The sequence below is a fragment of the Lissotriton vulgaris genome, chromosome 2_1 (genome assembly GCF_964263255.1).
Source record: "Lissotriton vulgaris chromosome 2_1, aLisVul1.2, whole genome shotgun sequence".
NCBI lineage: Eukaryota > Metazoa > Chordata > Amphibia > Caudata > Salamandridae > Lissotriton > Lissotriton vulgaris.
In genome coordinates this window covers 432,093,435-432,114,602 of record NC_141687.1, presented here as the reverse complement: position 1 = coordinate 432,114,602, position 21,168 = coordinate 432,093,435, and the positions used below count along the sequence as shown (strand labels likewise).

Genomic DNA, 21,168 nt, shown 5'->3' with positions numbered 1-21,168 from the left:
GGTTTCCTATAGTGGACTTTTTTCCGTTTTGGTGTCATTTAAATCATAAAAATATTTCGAATTTTTATGAATTGGTGTTGGATTTCTATTGTGTGTTTTGTCTTACATAGTTAACGTATTGCTGTTTTTAAATGCTTTTAACCCTTGTCTCCTAAGTTAAGCCTGCCTATTCGCAGCCAGCTACCAAGGGCTGAGCAAAGGAATACGTTTTTAGACCGTAACTGGACCTTAAATTGTGATTGTGGTTTATTTACTAGTGGTAGGTACCTATCTACAACTAATAAGTAACCTTTCAAAAGCAACAATATAAATTCCAGCAGTGAGGATCTTTATTTTCAACTGTTGGGGAAAGGAAAAATACACTTTGAAATCAAGGTATTTTAAGTTTTATTAATACAATCTAAATAAAGTTACTATCTACAGTAGTTTACAAATATCCCATTTTTCTGAAGGAGCCAACCCTGGGGTTCATGGCTCCCCAGTCAGTGTATCTCCGGTACTCTCCAGGCCTCAGGTAGTATTGACGTCCTCTATAGTTGGGCTCTTCATAAAAAATCCAGTGCCCCTCAAACACATTACAGGAGTGTATGTCATTGAAGTGGAATCGGTCATAGACATTTGGGCAGTCATCTGTGAAGTCCATCATCTGCCCTTCGAAGTCACTTTCCTCATACAGCCTGATCCGGAAGGTGCCACGGTACTGTGAGAATGAAAAGAAAAGAAGAGATGCAAAAGATCAATTTTTAGATCAGCGTGGCGAATCACTGGAATATCGAGTTTTAAAATATCATGGTGGCAAAATATCGAAATAACTGCTGTTAAATTATTCTGAAAGTATGAAGGTAAGTATATATCAGTAAGCATAGATTAACTATTCTTAGGTTCACACATATGTATTTTGACAATATATGTTACCTTAAAGATACCATAGATATAAAGTTAAGAATTGTACATCTATGCAACTTATTTTCATGACATTTAGGTTCCCAATGTTCAGGCCAAGATATGTTCACACATCAATATATGTTTTTACTCAATATTCTGACATACAAGTGATCCACTTACAAAACACGTGCTTTTGACTAAAATGGTATTGAAACACACTGTATGTATTTATACAGTATTTGTACAGAATGTTATTTCATGTCTAATTCTGAAAAGGAAACATTATTATATTATTTTCATCAAACAGAAGGATAGCTTGACTGCATACACTATAAAGATATATTTTACCAGAAGATGAATTATCTAACTGGAGTTAGGTCTTCTATTACCAAAAGCAGATAAATTTGGAATGGATAACAAGGGCACCCATCACATCAGGTATGATACCTGCACCCTAATGATTGTAGGTTTGTCTGAACTGCTTTATCAAGGTTTCCACGGTGTTACCAATCATTATATGGACTATTCTGAAAATTGTAAAGATTCATTGACTATTCTGAACACTGGGTTCTGGTGATAGAAACCCTGCATTGTAAATTAAGCACTGCATTTAAAATGTGTGGCCTTACAATATGAGGATCTAGACCACCCAAACTGCCTAGTGAGGTGTTGCTTCTTTGCTCTCTTCTACCTTACAATATAACTCTGACCCAAACAAAATTAAATGCAAGACAATAACACATGACTTTCATTTAGCAAACGACATCCATATAGTTAAAATGATTGTAAACCAAATATTGGTGAAAATTATGGCAGACCTATAAATAATGTTGCTAGTCAAGGAAAGGGGTGTTATGCTGCCCTTAGTGATGTAATCCAGCCTATTTTGAGATGATACTAATGATAGATATTCCGTCCACTGTATTGGAAGTGTCATATGCTGTAATGAACTTGTAATATGATGGATGGATATCTATCATGTTTGTGATTGAGTATCCCATCTATCAAACTCTAAACAAGTGCCATGGTGTTGATCACACCAAGAGTAAAGTTCACAGTCAATTTACACCATGCCTTAGCAGTGTTAAGTATTAAACTTGCACCTCATTTCAGTAAGGATGGCAATATTGTGTCTTGTTGGATGGAAATGAAGACTTCATTGTACCTGGTACACAGTCAAAATATCGAGATGTAAATATCGATCTACACAAATATCGAGTTAGAAATATCCAAGGTAAAGAATATCAATGTCAAGAATATCGTTGGACAGAATATCGACCCTAAGGGAAGTAATATCATTTTTTTATATCGATGTAAATAATATCGAAGTCAGTAATATCAATATCAAATATATCGATGTTAGTAATTTCGATATTTGTACTATTGTTATGTATTTTAGTATGTGTTTAATATGTATGTGTTATATGTTTTTTGTTGAGTATTTTACTTGTTTTAAGTTATATGTGAACTAATTTAATATATTTATAATGTTATTTTTAAGTCAATTTTATGTTTTAGTACCGGAGCGGGTTGTGGGTTTATAGGGGAATAGGGTGAGAAGTAATTTAATTATATTAAAATAATTATTACTTTGTACGAATTTTAAATTAATTTTAGTTAGTTATTGCGTTTAAGTTCTGTAGCGGGTAGTGGGTTTATAGGGGAATAGGGTGGGAAGTATTTTAATTGTAATTAAGTAATGAATTGTTTTTATTTATTGGTATTGATAATTTATGTATTTTTAATTAATTATTAATTGACAATTATTAATGTTAATTGGTAATTAATTGTTTTAATTGGTAATTATTATTAGTAATTGGTAAATATTTTTTTAATTGGTAATTAATGTTTGTAATTGGTAGTTAATGTTGTTAATTGCTAGTTGATGTTTGTAATTGATAATTAATGTATTTAATGTGTAATTAATTTTTGTGATTGGTAATTAATTTGTTTAATTGGTAATTAATGTTTGTAATTGGTAGTTAATGTTTGTAATTGGTAATTAATGTATTTAATGTGTAATTAATTTTTGTAATTGGTAATTCATTTATTTAATTGGTAATTAAAATGTTTTTTAATGGAAAATATTTGTAAATAATTTGTAATTAATGTGTAATAAAAAGTATTTTTTGGGATACCAATATTATTATTGTTCAATGTTTTTTAATTGGTAAATAATTATTAATAATATTTGTTTTGCTTTTACATTATTTTATTGCTTAGTATTTAATATTTGGTAACTATTATTTATTAATTGATATTTATTGTTAATGTATTGTTAATTATTTATTCAAATCTACTTTTTTCTTTAATATTAATCGGTATTTTTAAATGATGTTTAGTTATTTAAAAATTAAAAGTTTAATACATTTTTTAAAAATTATTTCTAAGTGTGTTTTATTTAATTTGTATTAATTTGTATTGTTTCCAACGCTTTCTCTACTGTTGCACACTCTGGAGTTGGAATAGTAATTTTTACCCCTACGCTATCCAACGCTTCCCCGACTGTTGCACTCTCTGGAGTGGGAATAGTGATGTTTACCCCTAAGCTATCCAGCCCTTTCCCTACTGTTTCACTCTTTGGAGTAGGAATAGTAATTTTTACCCCTACGCTATCCAATGCTTTACCTACTGTTGCACTCTCTGGAGTGGGAATAGTGATTTTTACCCCTAAGCTATCCAGCGCTTTCCCTACTGTTTCACTCTCTGGAGTAGGAATAGTAACTTTTACCCCTACGCTATCCAACAATTTCTCTACTGTTGCACTTTCCGGAGTAGGAATAATAATTTTTACCCCTAAGCTATCCAACGCTTTCCATAATGTTTCACTCTCTGGAGAGGGAATAGTAATTCTGTCCTGCGATCTCGCCGCTGTGGTAGGGGTCGGTGCTTACAAGCCTAGTGCCTCGAGCATACAAGGTAACTACCTTTCAGCTCAGGCCCCACAAGGACAGTCAGTGGGGTCCGTCTACCAGGGACTCGGGGGCGGGAAACCACGCAGGATCCCATCTTGCGATACCCTGCAGGTTGTATCATAATCTTTACCTGTTGATGAGCATTTGGTCCTGTAGAATTGCCTGAGTGGCATGAAACATGTTGGCCGCACCATAGGCGAGGGTTGAACGAGGCAAGATCACCTTACTCTCTGTGCCTCGGTACCCCTCCCTTCACCACTTTTTTAACGAGGCAGTGAGCCATATCATTAAAGGTTCTTAATGGACTCTACTGACTTCTTTTAACTTTCCACGCACGCTCACAACTGCACTCCCCTTCTGGCCCCTCACACACATGCATCAAATGGCTGAGGAATAAAAGATCTCCATAAAAGAGTAGCACCCAGTGCTACCCGACTAGCATTGCACCGCCAGCCTGTCGTTGGAGCAGGAGGCCAATGATGACACAAAACAATCATCGGGTGGGATGGCAACAGTCGTCCAACCTTTGAATTGTGTGAGGCGTCCTAAATTCCGTTAAGGGATTACTTTAATCTCTACCAACACACCCTCTAGAGAGAGAATCATTCCCTTTACCTAACCAATCCCCAGTGGGGAACTCTGTACACTTTTTTGATTAAATAGTAATTTTTACCCATACGCTATCCAACGCTTTCCCTACTGTTGCACTCTCTGGAGTTGGAATAGTACGTTTTACCCCTACGCTATCCAACGCTTTCCCTAATGTTTCACTCTCTGGAGTGGGAATAGTAATTTTTACCCCTACGCTATCCAATGCTTTCCCTACTGTTGCATTCTCTGGAGTTGGAATAGTAATTTTTACCCCAACGCTATCCAAAACTTTCCCTACTGTTGCACTCTCTGGAGTGGGAATAGTAATTTTTACCCCTACGCTATCCAGCGCTTTCGCTACTGTTTCACTCTCTGGAGTAGGAATAGTAATTTTTACCCCTACGCTATCCAACGCTTTCCCTAATGTTTAACTCTCTGGAGTGGGAATAGTAATTTTTACCCCATTACGCTATCCAACGCTTTCCCTACTGTTGCACTCTCTGGAGTTGGAATAGTGATTTTTACCCCTACACTATCCAACGCTTTCCCTACTGTTGCACTTTCTGGAGTAGGAATAGTAATTTTTACCCCTACGCTATCCAACGCTTTCCCTAATGTTTCACTCTCTGGAGTTGGAATAGTAATTTTTACCCCAACGCTATTCAAAACTTTCCCTACTGTTGCACTCTCTGGAGTGGGAATAGTAATTTTTACCCCTATGCTATCCAGCGCTTTCGCTACCGTTTCACTCTCTGGAGTGGGAATAGTAATTTTTACCCCATTACGCTATCCAACGCTTTCCCAACTGTTGCACTCTCTGGAGTTGGAATAGTAATTTTTACCCCTACACTATCCAACGCTTTCCCTACTGTTGCACTTCCTGGAGTGGGAATAGTAATTTTTACCCCCACGCTATCCAACGCTTTCCCTAATGTTTCACTCTCTGGAGTGGGAATAGTAATTTTTACCCCTACGCTATCCAACGCTTTCCCTACTGTTGCATTCTCTGGAGTTGGAATAGTAATTTTTACCCCAACGCTAACCAACGCTTTCCCTACTGTTGCACTCTCTGGAGTGGGATTAGTAATTTTTACCTCTACGCTATCCAGCACTTTCCCTACTGTTTCACTCTCTGGAGTTGGAATAGTAATTTTTACCCCTACGCTATCCAATGCTTTCCCTACTGTTGCACTCTCTGGAATTGGAATAGCAATTTTTACCCCTATGCTATCCAACGCTTTCCCTACTGTTGCACTCTCTGGAGTGGAAATAGTAATTTTTACCTACCCGCTATCCAACGCTTTCTCTACAGTTGCACTCTCTGGAGTTGGAATAGTAATTTTTAACCCTAGGCTATCCAGCGCTTTCTCTACTATTTCACTCTCTGGAGTTTGAATATTATTTGTTACCCCTACTCTATCCAACGCCTTCCCTACTGTTGCACTCACTGGAGTTGGAATAGTAATTTTTACCCCTATCCTATCCAACGCTTTCCCTACTGTTGCATTCTCTGGAGTGGGAATAGTAATTTTTACTCCTACGCTATCCAGCGCTTTCTCTACTGTTTCACTCTCAGGAGTGGTAATAGTAATTTTTATCTCTATGCTATACAATGTTTTCTCTAATTTTGCATTTTGTGGAGTGTGAATAGTTATTTTACATTTTACGCTATCCAATTTTTTTAATACTGTAGTTTTTTTTGGACTTTAAATAGTAGTTTTATTTATTATTTAGAAGGAATTTAGATAAAGTATTATGTTATTAATTTTAAAAATATTGAAAGTATATTTAATTTTTTTAATTCATTAAAAATAATTATTTACTTTTTTATGTAATTATTTTATTTGTGGAGATCTATTTTAATTTATAGTATTTTTAAATAATTTATAAGTAATTATAGTAATTATTAAAATGTATTATTAAGTAAATATATAATATATATTTTACATATGTGTTTAATTAATGTTATAATATTATATATCTATTATTTATTTATTTTAAACATTACTAAATATTTTTAACAATGTTTATTTTATTTATACGTATTATTTACTTTTTTTACAAATTATATTTTAACAGATATAAAACGATATTTTTAATTACGATATTTTTAACATCGATATTTTTGTTTCGATATTTTTGTACTTACCATGTTGTAGATAGGATGTCGATATACTTGCCTTCGATATTCCTGCCTCGATATTTCTGTAGGTCGATATACTGTCATAGATCCATTGTACCTAGCTGCAACATGTGCCTTTAATGCCCATACAAGTTGCTGTAACAGCTAAAGGTGTCCTGCCCGAGCTACTTTTTCCATTCTACTAGGGAGCACTTCACACTTGAGACTGGACAGGAAAAAGTCAGAGAGGCAATTCTATTGCATCAATTTGTTTGTCGTATATTTAAAGATCATGTTATCACAGTCAGAATGCAGATCTCTCAGTATATATGTGCCTAGTTGGCTGCACAAGGACAAGTCATGTGTAGCTTACACAATCTCTACAATTTATTCCTGCATGTTTTCAAAGGTTTTTCCTAACTAGTTGCTATGATATATTTACTCCCGAAATTCAACCTGTAGTAGAAAATACCTGCCCAATACACTGTAAATAGTCTGAGCTATGATCATATTATACAAAATTACCAATTTAATGCTGTTTTAGAGTGTATCTTTGAGGAACTTGGCCTTTTTGGCTAAAGTTCCCTAAACTTTTTGCTTTACCCCCTAGACCGTTTTCCTGAGTTGCCAATTTAGATGCTTTGGGTACTTTGCAACTACTGGTCATTGTCAAAGTACAAGTGTTCCCTGTGTAAAGTGTAATGGAAATTGTTTTGCCATGATTGGTATGTTTGCCTACTAGTAAAGTCCCTAGTGATGTGCACTGTGTGTGCCAGGGCTAGTAATGCAAAGGCCCAAAGTAAAGTAATCTCAGGGGCGTGTGGTACGCGTACCCTACAGACACCTGAGACCTTCCTAACAGTCGCGTCCCGTACCGGCAGCCATGGGGGAGCTGAGCTGCCAGCCCCGTGCCGCTGAGGTCCATTGAGAAAGTTCTGCATGGAAGGCCCAGTTCGCTGAAGGAGGAGAGGAGAGTGGGGTCGCGCCCCCAAGTAAGGTAAATCACTACCTGGGTGGGGTGTGGGCTCAGAGGGACATTCTCTTGGCCTCTCAGTCCTTCAGATGACTTGAACCTTCGCTTCGGCACAGATTGGGGCCCATACTGATTAGTGCCAGAGTAAGAAGCTGCACTTTATGTCATCGTTAATATAAGTAGTGGCAACTGTTATCGAAAAGGCTGATTGTCATACTACACATTGCCAATATTGCTGCTAATGAACTTCCAGACTGTCTTAAGACGCCTGACATTATTTCTCCATAACTAACTACACGATCGTGCGCTACACATTGCATAATTTCTCCATTGCAAACACAGGATTGTAGCGGCCCGCATTGCATTATTTCTTCATTGCAAAGTACATGATTGTAGCTATGCATTGCATTATTCCTCATTTGCAAAGTACATGATTGTAGCGGCTCGCATTGCATTATTTCTTTGTTGCAAAGTACGTGATTGGGGTGTGACGCATTGCATTATTTCTTCATTGCCCAGTACACAATTGTAGTGGTACGCATTGCCCTATTTCTCCCATTGCAAGGTATCGGGGTGTATTGTTACGCATTATTTTATTTCTCCTTTGCCCAGAACAGGATTGTATTGTTACGCAGAGCACTATTGTTTGTCCATTGCAACATGTGTGATTCTAGAATTGCTACCAGCAAAGCATTTTAAAATCGGTGTTTGGGATTAGAACCTACCAGCCAGCCGGACAAATATTACCCTTTATTATATGTTGGTTTTTGTATTGTGTGGTCTGATTGCATATCTTTATATATAAAGTTTGTGCACGTTTTTATCGAACTCGGGTGGAGCCCATTTGTGGTATCACCAGGGGGTTGCTGTGGGTGTGGTTGCACATACTGTACACTTGTGCCTTGGAGATAGGCCTGGCTGCTCGTGCCAAGCTACTAAGGGGGTGAGCAAGACTATCAAACTGCGTCCTTACTTTGCCTTACGTTGAGTAAGGAGTCCCAGGTCTCGCATTTGGTGAGAGTGGTGCAGGGCGGGGACTCCGGCTTCCAACAATCTCCCAAAAATATGTGTGATTCAGATTAGATGGCCAGCATTTGGACCAACAACCTCATTAGCATCAGTACTGTCCAATCCTGCTTAAGTTTGGGAAACAGCTTAAGGCACACCTCTTTAAAGAGCACTCCCTCATGATGCAACAACAGTCCGATTTGCCTCTTGAAACCAACTACTACCCTTCCATTCCACACGTTGACTGAGCATTTGCTTTATATCATAATCAGCACTCCTAAGCTTTTCAGCTACAGCACACTATATAAATACCAAATACATACGTACGTGCATACATAAAAGAACAGGATGTCATGGTTGATCAATGGATTTTGATACATCCTTCCATACTAAAAAGGATGTGCAGGGCTTTAAGTATCAAAACTGTTTGGAGAGAGACATAGAAATGTGGATGCTCTAGAAAAGCACTTTTTGCATAAGTGACCTATTTTAGACAGAAGCATAAAATGTACATTTCCAATATTTGTGTCTTTAAAAACCAAAATAAAGTTGTTAAAAAAGCTGAAAGCATAAGGGCTCCCTGGACTTACTTCAGGGATCATTCGACAGGACCTGATAGAGTCATTGTATCCCATCCACTGCTGGTACTCGGGGTACTCCCCCATCCTCAGATAGTATTGGCGCCCCCTGTAGTTAGGGTGCTCATAAAGCATCCAGTTTCCATTTTGAACACGGAGGGAGTTGCAGCGACTGAGGTGGGAGTGCAGGTCTGCACTATCAGAATTGCACTCATAGGAGCGGCCACCAAAGTTTCTGTCCTCGTAGAAAATAATCTGAAAACAGGATGATAAAATGAAACATTATAAAAGCTATTGGCTATGCTGTGTTGTACCCGTAGCAGATAACTTTGTTCTCATTGACCCCGAGAAAAGATAGACTTTTGTCATAATCCTCAAACTTGCTATCTAATCTCATATTTACACTTTCTGTTGAAATCAAATACCTTAATACTAAAAGGTAACCTGGTGAATAATTCCTAAATGTAGCATTTTTCAAGACCTTAGAATGGGTAAATTGACCTATGACACATCCAGCTTTCCACTGGCTGTTGAGAGATCCAACTTTAGAAAAGTATTCAGGCAACCACTCTTTTTATCACACTTTTTTAGCCGTTCCTTTTAATCCTGAATTGGAGGACACATGTAAGAATATAGATACTCTGCCATCTATAACAGTACTGCTATATATAGAGTGGTTCTAAATCTGTGCAGTACATCAGAAAATAAAAACCTAAAGCACCTACATGTGGATGGTGACTTCATACAATTGTTTGGGTTGTGTATCTTTAATTCGCCTCACCACCGGAACTGCCCCCTCTAAACGATGTTGATAAGTGGTGGGCCAGGGAATCAATTGTGCACCATTTGCAGGACTTTTCACAAGGAGAGGGTAGGGGTCACTAAAAAGTTCACAAGTGATTCTCTCAGTGGTTAATTTGAACCAGGTAGCAGGTGGGATTCACCAGCACTCTATTCTGAGGACAATGAGTTATTTCTCTTCAACTTTGATCCAGCACATGAGAGAGAGGAGCACAAAAAAGTGGGGAAATAAGGTAGAAGTTTAAGTTAAAAAAAACTGTGACAAAGGGACAAAGTTGGAACCTGGAAGAGTGAGATAAAAGGACAGGGTTTGTCTGGTGGGGGACGAAGGGGCGTGTAGTGGAATCAGGGCTACAGCGAACATAAACTCACCTTCTCCAGAGCTCAAAACAAGTCAAATATTAGTGGCGTGGCTTAGCAGCCAGCAATGGCAGATGCGAGAGGCTCTGCACTGACCTGGTAAATATTCACTTAAACCCCTGCAACGGGTGGCCTGACGCTGTTCGAAATGCTAGCGTTGCAGGGTCGGAGCATTTTGGAATGCTCCGACCCTGCGCAAGAGTGAGACGTTGGTCTGGGGGCTGTGTCGAGTCGGTCCCGGAGCCTACTAATGCTGAGAGAGACCAACGGACTGCAGAGGTGGATTCTGGCCCTGGATGGGTGATCTCGTACCCACTGGGGCCCTGAGCCAGTTGCTGCGGAAGGGGCACAGTCTGGGCGAGATCGGTGGCACTATTGTCCCCCTGGGGGACGAAGCTAGGCAGTTGGGCCATGAACGCAAAAGAATGTTGGGCCAGACCTGGGAAGATCGCTGACCCGGCCTGCGGACAGACCTGAGAAACAGTGTGCCTTATTTGCGCCCGCAGCCTCCATCCAGCCGCATCTTGCCTGAGAATTGAAAAGATACGTGGAGGCATGAGATACTGTAAACCAAGTGGTGTGATGGCTTGTTGTAGAGCTGCAAGAGAGCTGGCGGTGGCACCCGGTCTGGGTCCTGGGCTTGAGAAGCCTGGTTGGTGCGGCTGGCCATATTTGATTGCGGCAAGGTGCCCTGCTTTGAGGTGCGGCCCTGCTTGGCTGTGCTCCCTGGACCGAGCGGCTGCAGTGGGACGATCTGTGGCCATGAGAAGCAGTGGGTGGCTCCTTCGTGGAGCCCCATTGAGACACCTGGGGAGGAAGGTAAAATGACCTGAGACCAAACGGACTGGGCAGCCCAGAGACGGAATAAAGTAAAGAGGAGGCCCTGAGCCACGGAAAAGTGACTAGTGCAAAGAAGGTGAGAGCCACTTAATTCCCAGCACTGGGGATTTACTACCCCCTCACTCTCTCTGATAGTGCAGCACAGAGCTGATGGACCTTGCCATTGCCTGACTGAGGCCTACCACCGGGGACGTGGAAGCCACGGGAGAGAGGGGCCAGTTAAATCTGTGGGGACTGTGGCGTACTGCAACCTTAAGTGTTGCAGACCAGGGGGGTCCCCCCTGCATGCACCCGTCAACAGCAGAGTGCTGCATTCCTGCGGTATGGTAGAGGGCACCCTTGTGAGGGCCGAGCAGAGGCGACATCAGGGACACCCCAGGACAATATCATAACCGAGCGGCAAGGATGGGCAAACATAGTGCAAAACCAGTTGAGACTGTCACAGAACAAGAGGAGGAACAACGGGAGCAGGTGCAGAGCAATGAGGGGAGCAGCAGCTTAAAGACCTCATACAACAACAACTGGCTAAGATTCTAGAGGCAATCTCAGACTCTACTTCAAGTTATAAGCACAGGATTGGTGGGGTTTGGGCTACTCCTTGCCGAGCACCAGAAGCAAAACGAAAAGGTGAAAGTGGTGGTATCGAGCCTTGAGGAGCTGTACCCAGCCCACCAGGCGATGGTCAAACAGGTGGCAGAGCTGCAGGAAAGGGTTAAAACACTGGGGTGCGGGGCAGAAGATAGTGAATGGCGTAGCCGAAGAAACAACATCTGCATTTTGGGCTTTCCAGAGGAGGTTGAAAACGGCAACATGATGGCCTATTTGGAACCAAGCCTCTGCACAGTGGTAGCACCGGAGGGGCTAACACAGTTCTACACCCTGGAAGGCACACTGGGTCCCAGCATGCCCGCTGTTGCCGGGTTGACCCCCAAGACCAGTAGTGGCCTGGTTATTGCATTACAGGGACAGACACATCTTACTGCACTAGGCATGATCAGATAGTCAAATTGAAGTACATTACAGTCTAGTCTCCATATTCCCGGACTATACCATTGAAGTGCAACAAAATGCCTGCTTCTTGGAAGTTAAGAAGGCGCTGAGATCAGAAGGCTTCCAGTACTCTCTCATTTTTCCTGTCCAACTTCGCATAATAGTGGATGGACAGACATATTTCTGTGAAGACGCTTCATCTGCATGGGACTGGTTGGAAGAATAAAACCAAGACCCCTCGGGTTGTGCAAAAACTGGCGCTGACCCGCCAGAATAGGCGGGCTGGAAAGTGTCCCTCACAGACAGAGCGAGAAAGGACAGCGGCACACCAGGCAGTGACTGAGATTGTGTGGGAAGATAAGTCACACCCTGAAGCGGGGTCATGCTCCCAGAGGGACACTTGGGGTTCAAACTCAGACTCCTCTAATGGAGGCAGCCTCAACATGTCACAAGTAACCCCAAAAACTGCATATGGTACCGAGGAACAGCACTGGCTAAGTGCCTTGCCGCTGCCGTGGCGATATGACCCCGGTTGGAGTATTATTGAGAATGATGCCCGCAAAGGCCCTGATATTTGACACGCTCTTGAGAGATATCGAATGAAGAAACGACCCCATGAAGGACCTTACTGTAGCTGGTTTGGGCCTTGATTGTCTTTTGTAGTCATATGAAGGGTTGGGGCGGACAGCAGTTGCCCCACTGCTTGGGGGAAAGGGGAGTTGGTCCATGTTGGGATCCTTTTTTATGTTGTTTTTTGTTGTGCAAGGCTTGACATATTTGTAGAGTGGATAACTGACTGCTTTTCCGTTTTGCTGGATTAGGAGGGGGGTTGGAGGGTGGTGGAAGGGGATGAACTGCCTCACCTGTGATGTCAACAGACTGCCAAGCACTGTTGTTCCTTACATGGAACATTAAGGGGATGGGGTCCATCTCCAAACGCCACAACATACATAATTATTTGAAGAGACAAGGACTGCAGATAGCTGTCCTGCAGGAGACACATCTGCTTCAAGCAGAGGTAGAAAGACTGTGTAGGCATTGGGGAGGGCATGTCTATGCTACATCTTTCTCAGCGTATGCACAGGGGTGTTAGTCTGACTTAGATCCAGGGTACCCTTTGAGCTGATATGGTCCATATTAGATAAGGAGGGCAGATATGTCTTTCTCATGGGGAGGCTATATGGCCAACCTTTCTACTCAAATAGCGGACATGATGCTAGGATAGGGTATAATGGGGGCGATTTTCATATAGTGATAGATGTAGACTTGGACCGTTCTCACCCTCCCTTACACGGGGCTAAAACCCGACGAGTGGCGACTGGATTGGGGAGTGGATGTCACATTGGGAATTGAAAGATATTTGGAGAATTAAACATGGAGAGACATGAGGATACTCATTTATATTCATGCAATGCAGTGCAGCAACCAACAAGCTGTGCTGTGCTGCACTGCATTATGGGAAAAGGTGAGAGCAGAACAGCACCATATTCCAAATTTGGCACAGCTTTTCTTTCTCCCTGTCTTAGGACACATTAAGCGGTCCTATGCAAAACAATTCAGCAGGGATCCATGGGTGTATGTGTGATGTGAAGCATAGATTTTGTACTGAAAGGAGAACAAAATACTAAGCTTTCACATAGTACAGCACATGTGTACATTTCTATATGGTATTGGAAAACCATTTCCTAAATTTATGTCAGTCTCCAGCAGGTGTAAATGTTTGGCAAATCCCTGTATATTAAGTCAAGTCAAATGTACCTTTATTACGGCCAACATGGCCCAGAAAGTGCAAAATTTTACAGCAAATCATTAAAAAAAACATTTAAAAGAAGAACTATATTTAAAAAACCCGTAGCATATATATAGATTAAAAAGGGATAAAAACATGTTAATTAAATAGATAAAATCAGAGTTTTGTCTTTCTCCCCTATTTTTTCCATAGCAGCAAGAGATTTGATTTCAAAGTGCATGGTGCATTATTCAGAAGTTATTTACATTTTTCCCCCCTTATAGGTCTTTTCCTTTCCACCCAGAACCAAAATTGATCAAGCTATAACATAGTCTGAAAATAGGAGACGAGGATTCTTCATTCAATTAGGTTATATGCTGCATCCCAGTAAAATGGAGGAATTCAATAGCTAATTATTATCTGCAAGGACATTTAGTGTCTTAAGAAAGACCCTTCTTGTGCACCACATTGAGAACAGAAACCACGCCACAGAGTTAACAACTGGGGTACTAAGATCACATTTCAGTATCCTGAATGTTTCAACACAAGATCCCCTGCCTAAGTTTCTGCAGATCTGAGCTAACCATCTCCTTCTCGTTTTGCTATACTCCGGACATCCAAAAAAGACATGGAGCTCAGATTCCCCTGAATGGTCGCAAGCGGGGCATCTGACCTCATTTTGCGGTTTCCATTTGGAGGTAATACAACCCAAAGGCAAAGCTCCAAATCTAAATTGCAGATATAGTTTTCTGGCTGCCGGGGGTTTTATTAGGTCGAAAACTCTTTCAAAGGCGGGGCTGTCCTTAATTTCCAGGAAGGTAAGGGTTGATTTGCATATGTTGGAATTAGAGTGTAGCAGGGCCATTCTATAATTCTTATAATTAATTTTAGTTGTTTTTTTGAAAATTGTGGACAAGCTACCTCCGTGTCAGACCAACATTCACCCAAACCCATGCTAACTAGTAGATGTTTATTATGAGAAAAAACCAGGGAAGCCTGACAGCACCCCTTTTTTCTAGAACTTTGGACAGTTTCTTGTTTCTCTCTGTAGGTGGAGAGTTCCGGGTCGACCATAGACGACGCCAGTATAAGAGAGGTCTAAGGCATAGGACTGCTTCTAGTTCCACCAGACCCAGATCTAGACGGAGGGGTACTAGAGGGGTACTACGCGGCAATTTAAAGAGATTCCTGATGTATTGGTTCTCTATCTGCAGTAAGGACTTGGGCCTGCAGTGTCCCCACAGTTCTACTCCATACAATGCACCCCCGCAAGTCTGGACCTTGTAAATTTCCAGTGCCGGGCTAACGGCACTTCTGTTAGAATTATTGAAAACCTTCAAAATTCCCCCTGTAGACTGTGCTAGTTTTAGTGTTGATTTCCCTATATGTGCCCCCCAATCCATGGTCTCAGTGATTGTAATGCCTAGATACGTGAACAATGTTACTCTTTCTAGGGGTATATTATTTAATAAAGGGCTTGGATGAGTGCTCTTGGGTTTATTAAAGACCATGAATTTCGTTTTCTGGAGGTTGATATCAAGCCCTCTGTCCTCACAGAACAATTGGAATTTGTCCAACACCCTTTGAATCCCCATGGGGGATTTAGATACCAAAAGCGTATCGTCAGCGAACATCATAGCCGAGATTTTTTTTAAGCTAGTTTGGGGGCATCTAGGTCTTTTTCCTCTGTCAGCACTTTGATCAGGTCATATATATGTAGGCTAAATAATGTCAGAGCAAGTACGCAACCTTGCCACACACCTCGTTTAATCGGTATAGGGGCCGATAAATTACCATCCTTACCAAATCTTATTTGTGCAAAGTTGTTTTCATGCAAGCGTTGAATAAGGTGTACAAGATAAGCCGGGGCCCCCAGTTCAAGTAAGACACACATAGTTTTGACCTGGGCACCAAGTCGAAAGCTGACCTCAGATCAACAAATATCAGGTACAAGCTTCCCCTCTCGAGACAAACCATCTTCCAGTGGAGTAGCTGGAGTCTTAGGACCTGATCCAGAGTAGACAATTTTTCCCTAAACCCTGCCTGGAGCGGAGAGATCATACTCTCATCGTCTATCCAGGATTGGAGTCTCAATAATAGGACTCATGCAAAAATCTTTTGTGGGATGTCTATCAGACTAATTGGTCTGTAATTACTTGGCAATAAAGGGGAGCCCTTTTTGAAAATGGGAATTATTTCTGCGCCTGTCCAGCTTATTGGAATTTTAATGCCCGAGAAGATTGCATTAAAGATAACCCACAGGTAGAGGGCCCAAATTTCTGGCTCGCTCCTGAAGAGAACCCCCGGAATTTTGTCTAAAACAGGGGCTTTGCCTGGGGCTATTTTCTCTATTGCAGCCTTTACTTCCTGCAGAGTTATAGTTGGGGCCTCGATATCATCCCAATATTCATCACATCAGGGGGAATCTGTATTCTCTTTATCTTTGTATAAAGATTCGAAGTGTACCCGCCAGACCTCTTCTTCCAGGGTCAGACCTCTTCTCCCAGGGTATATCAATGTTAGTGGGTAGGGATTTTCATCAAAGCACTTGCAACAAATACCCATCACTACCCATGATACGCCCCCCTGACAGAAAGTAGCACAAATTGTTACTTCTTGTTACTTCGAGGCTACTTTCCATCACAAAACATGTTTTTCGATGAAAAGCAAATCCCAAAATCAACACTTCACACCAGTTTGTATCTGTTTTGTGACTCATACCAAGTTCAATGTGAAGATGAATTGTCCGTTTGTGCTTAAACACTTAACTGCATAGCATTTGGAAAATTATTACAATGTGCAATTGGCAGTGCCCTAGCAGCAGGCCCTAGGCGCATGGCTTACTGCAATGAATTAGTAGAAACCATTCTGGAGGGAGATTGGGTGGCTTGGAGCTGAGGGGAACTTTTCACTGCAAGGGAGCACTAACCGCAACGACCTTGGCAACGAGGGGAATGATTTCAAAGTTCATCCGGTAGGTTTTGCTCTTCTGAAGGACAAGGCACAGTTTCTCAGCCTGGTCTCAGATCCTTGGAAAACTGAGGCTATGCTACGATGTAGTAGTAAAGTCCATCACTGGTCACCTATTCAGTCAGTGGTAGAAGGGAAATGAGAGTAATCTTTTGAGCAGTACTGGCTGCCTGACTTCACCCATTATCTATGGGGTGAGCTACATTTCAAAATTATATACAAGACTTCTTTTTCTCATTTTTGCATACATTGTCAATCAGCCCACAACAGTATTTTAGTCTCAGCGTCTTTCTACTGGCTGTTTGAATCTATTCTCTCTCCTCTAATGGGATGCATGAGGGGCTATTGTACACCTAAAATGCTTGGCCATTCATCATACATTCACTATCCATTTCTGATAAGTACAGTAACCAATCACACATCTGCCCTGATGCTAAGCCGCAGGTAACATTGTGAGCACATTAGCCAATCACACATCTGTCCTGCTGCTGAGCCGCAGCTAACATTGTGATTGCACATGACTACCCTTCTACCCTACCACCAGAATGTTCACAGGTCACTGCTTCCTTACTGTGTACCCGCGGCACTGCTTTAATCGTCACCTGGTGCCTTCTATCCCCTGCCAGCGGCTACTACTGAGACATCCTAGCAGCTGCCGCCCGCTGCAAAAGAACATTGTAAATCCAGTGAGTGTGGCTTATAAATCACTATCTGAACCAGACCTGTTGGATTTACCAGTACTCTGTCTGTATGAGCTGCGAGGGTTAGAAAAGAAGGTGGAGCACAAATGTATCCCTCTCAGCAATGCTTTCCCAAAATCCTCACAGTAGAACTGTTATTGTAAGGAAAGTGTTGAATGGTGTGATTTAATGTTGTTCTTGCTAATCTTGCAATTTTTCATACACTTTTTATTGAAAGAAATAATGAGATGATCGGCAACCCACAATTAAATAATCAAATTTACAGAAAAACAAAAGACCTGTTGAAAATAGCAAACACTCTTTGACCGCCTAAGTCAGTTGCTAAGAACGTTACATGGCCCTAAAGACAAAGAATGGGATGGTGGGTGGGAGGGGAAGGTTAGAGGAGCGAGGAAGGTGAAAACTGTGAGGAGAAATTTCTAAAAACAGTTATTTAGCAGGTAGGGAAGGGGGTATAAGGTATCACACTGGGAGAAAAACAAAGATTGATCTTCCCCTCATCGCTTGCAGTCGGCCTCCATTAGTGATGTAGAAAGATTGTCTCTCACAAGCATTGCAACCTACCCTGGCCTGCGTCCACCTGTCCATAAGTTTGTAACATATAACGCAATAATGCAATCATGGCACAGTGCTCTAGGAAAGGCTAAATACGTTTTTCTTTGAGCTATGAGCACCTACATCAGAAAAGTGTACAAATGAACTGTTCAAAGCAAATTAATCTATCTCAGCCGTCTGTATTACAACATAAGGTAACAATTAACTCTGTTTATCAAACCCTTGAGGGATCCTAACAAATGAGTAATGATATTATAGCGACATCCGGGACAAAAACACTTGAGGAATTGCTATAGCTGAAGCCCGACATGTTGCTTTACCTTTCCCATGTTGGCTGGTGTCAGTCAGAAGCTGTGTACTCAGTGCTCGGAGGCCCCAGCCCTTTTATAGACCGTGGGTACAAACGCGGAAGTCTGGAAACAATGAACCTCGCTCAAGCCCTGCAAGGGGATGTATAGCTCTCTGTATTGTTGCACTGTGATTGGGGAACAGCTTCTTTTTCAGACTCTCTTTTTCTGTTTTTGCTTATTGTGGGTTAAACCTAACTGCTGACACTTTGCGTAGAATACAGGTTTCTGGAACCATTTTGTCAGCTCCTGAGCAAAACAATGTTAAATATTTCTGGAAGCCTAACACATGGAGAACGCTTTCATATTTTGAATGTGTTCATAGAACTTTAAGAGAAATAGGTATTGTGTTGTCATAGCGAGGTTTAATACTTGGTTTGTCTATCCTTAAATCCCTAAATTACAGATTTTCATACCATTTTTATTCGATAACCAAATATGTTAAACTAAGGTATCACGATTTGTCTTTCAAATGACATTATGACACTTTTGAATTCCAGTAGCAGTTCCTCGAGGGAATGCTACGGGCCGGGCCGGTAGGGCGGGGAAGGGGCAGGGTGGGGGGTAGTAAACTCCTGCATACGGCCGAACAGAGGTAAGTAAATAAATAAATCAATAAAACTAATTACATTACGCGTGTTGCATCGTCTGTTGGTGTTGCAGCGTGCGCAATGTAATTTGTTTCATTTATTTATTTACTCCCTTCCCCACCGTCCGCAGCATTCCCTCAAGGAGCCGCTACTGTTGAATTCCTAGAAAATATGTATGTATATCTCCAATATAGAAACACCCGCCCAGTTTCTAGACACAACATATTTAAGTCTTTTAGTACTTAATTTGCAGAAGAAGTGCTGGTGCTTAAAGCTCTGCTCAGAAGCCAGTGGCTGGCAATAATTCAGGAATACAACACCTATCAAGCAAACCTGTTTGAACCCAAGTGTGCACTGTTCACAATTCCTACAAGGTATAATATTATAGTGCGAAAAGAAATGTTATAATGAAAAGTCGAATTCATGTGATTCCACAGTTCAATATTCACTGTGCACAAGTAATCCAAACAATCCTAAATCAATATAAAAAATATTTGTTACATAAATAGTTCAATTAAAGTCAAAATGCTGTAACAACTTCTTCAAACCATGTCTCTGCTTTTTATTTTTCTTGTGCAGAATTTCATTCCATGTTGTGTCACAGAAATAGTTTGTTCAGACTTACCAATGCATTTCGGTGCGAAGCACCTTCATCAGGGAAATTCTGTAAAGATGTATATATAAACATGTATCAACATGTATATTACCCAAATTGTTTAGCTATTTGTTTTTACAATAATTGTAAATTACCGGTATTAGGTGTGTCACAGCCCTAAGGTCCCTAATCAGTGTGTAAAGGTAGGTATATGTGCTCTTTGCCATGTAAATGTAAATAAATGTAAATTGATACTTGTATAGCGCACCACTCACCCGCAAGGGTCTCAAGGCGCTTGTACGAATACCGCTGTGGAACCCGTCCTGTCTTTCCCTGTGAGGTGTCCACTCCTGGGCACCCCCAGGGTGGAGGCCAGGCATCCTTAGCGTTGTGGGGCCGTTGTGGAGATTAAGCAAGCTATTGCCCAGAGTTGCAGAGTGGGACTCTATGATTAAAATAGGCACTGAGGCGAGAATTATAAGGTCCGTGGAATTTTTGAGCCCAAGACCCGCCGAGGCTTTGAATTGAACCCTGGTCCCGGGCTAGATCTCTGCATCAGGGTCTGCCGCTCTAACCATTGAGCCACACTTCTCCACTGTACAAAAACCATGTAACAATTATCCTCATAACCAGTGCGAGAAAGTGTGAAAGAGTTAAAAAAAAAAAAAATCAAGCCAATCTGAAGTATGTCGTAATGCGATTTGTTTACCAGTTTGAGTAAATTTATCACCCACGATCACGTTACCACAGTGACCGTAGTTGTGGCATTTGCGCATCCCCAACCATGTGAGACTCTGATGTATGGAAGTCTTACATTTTAGAAGTTCCTTAAGGTTTTTAGATCTAGAAAAAGCGAAAATGGGATGTCTAAAGTCATCTTCCTGCTCTATAATCTCCCATCTTTTTGTGATGCTACGCTTTATATCTCTGGCTGCTGTGGAGTATTTCAACACACACACTTCTCTGTGTGTGGGTGGGTTATCAGTCTTTTTAAGAAGGTGAGCTCTATCTAAAATGAAAGCTTTTTGTTTTGCTGCCTCCAACACCTCGTGAGGGTAACCTCGACTCAAATATTGATTTGATGTATTCTCAATGTATTTTTTTCCTTGCACCTCATCTAAACATATCCTCCTAATCCTAGTAAATTGTGAAAATGGCAAATGGTTTTTCAACGTAGGTGCATGAAAACTGCGATAGTGCAATGCATTATTCCTTTCAGTAGGGTTCCTATAAACCCTTGTCCTCAAACTGTGTCCTGTTTTTTCAATGCATATATCCAGAAAATATATAGCAGTACTACTGATCGAGTGAGTGAACTTAATTTGATGGTGACAGTTATTCAGCTGCAATATTGCCTCTTCAACCTGTTGCTGTGTCCCTTGCCAGAGTACATGAATGTCATCGATGTACCGCAGGTACAATAACAAATGATCAGTCCAGGTTGTGCCATGTAAAATATGGGCATCTTTGAATCTTGCCATGAAGGCATTAGCATACGCAGGCGCTCCAGTAAACATCATGGACGTCCCAGTTTTTTGCAAATAAAATTGCTGCTTCCAAGTAAAATAGCTATGGTAGAAACTGAAGTGAAGTAACTTTTACAGTAGTATGTAAAGAG

At 41.1% G+C, this 21,168-nt stretch overlaps 1 protein-coding gene across 1 annotated transcript; it reads right to left on the bottom strand.

Annotated features, from left to right (window-relative positions):
* Positions 1-370: 370 nt before the first annotated feature.
* Positions 371-18,371, bottom strand: LOC147730530 (gamma-crystallin-1-like). The gene is made up of 3 exons (XM_086958572.1): positions 18,339-18,371; positions 9,085-9,327; positions 371-700 (listed from the first exon to the last, which is right to left on the bottom strand). Exons 1-3 carry the CDS (start codon positions 18,345-18,347, stop codon positions 428-430), a joined length of 525 nt encoding a protein of 174 aa, XP_086814698.1. The 5' UTR covers positions 18,348-18,371; the 3' UTR covers positions 371-427.
* Positions 18,372-21,168: the final 2,797 nt, after the last annotated feature.

Excerpts from the sequence above, each read along its gene's own strand:
- LOC147730530 (XM_086958572.1), bottom strand. Across the intron at positions 701-9,084 it reads CCTGTCGAATGATCCCTGAA|TACCGTGGCACCTTCCGGAT; the intron begins GTAAGTCCAGGG and ends TCATTCTCACAG.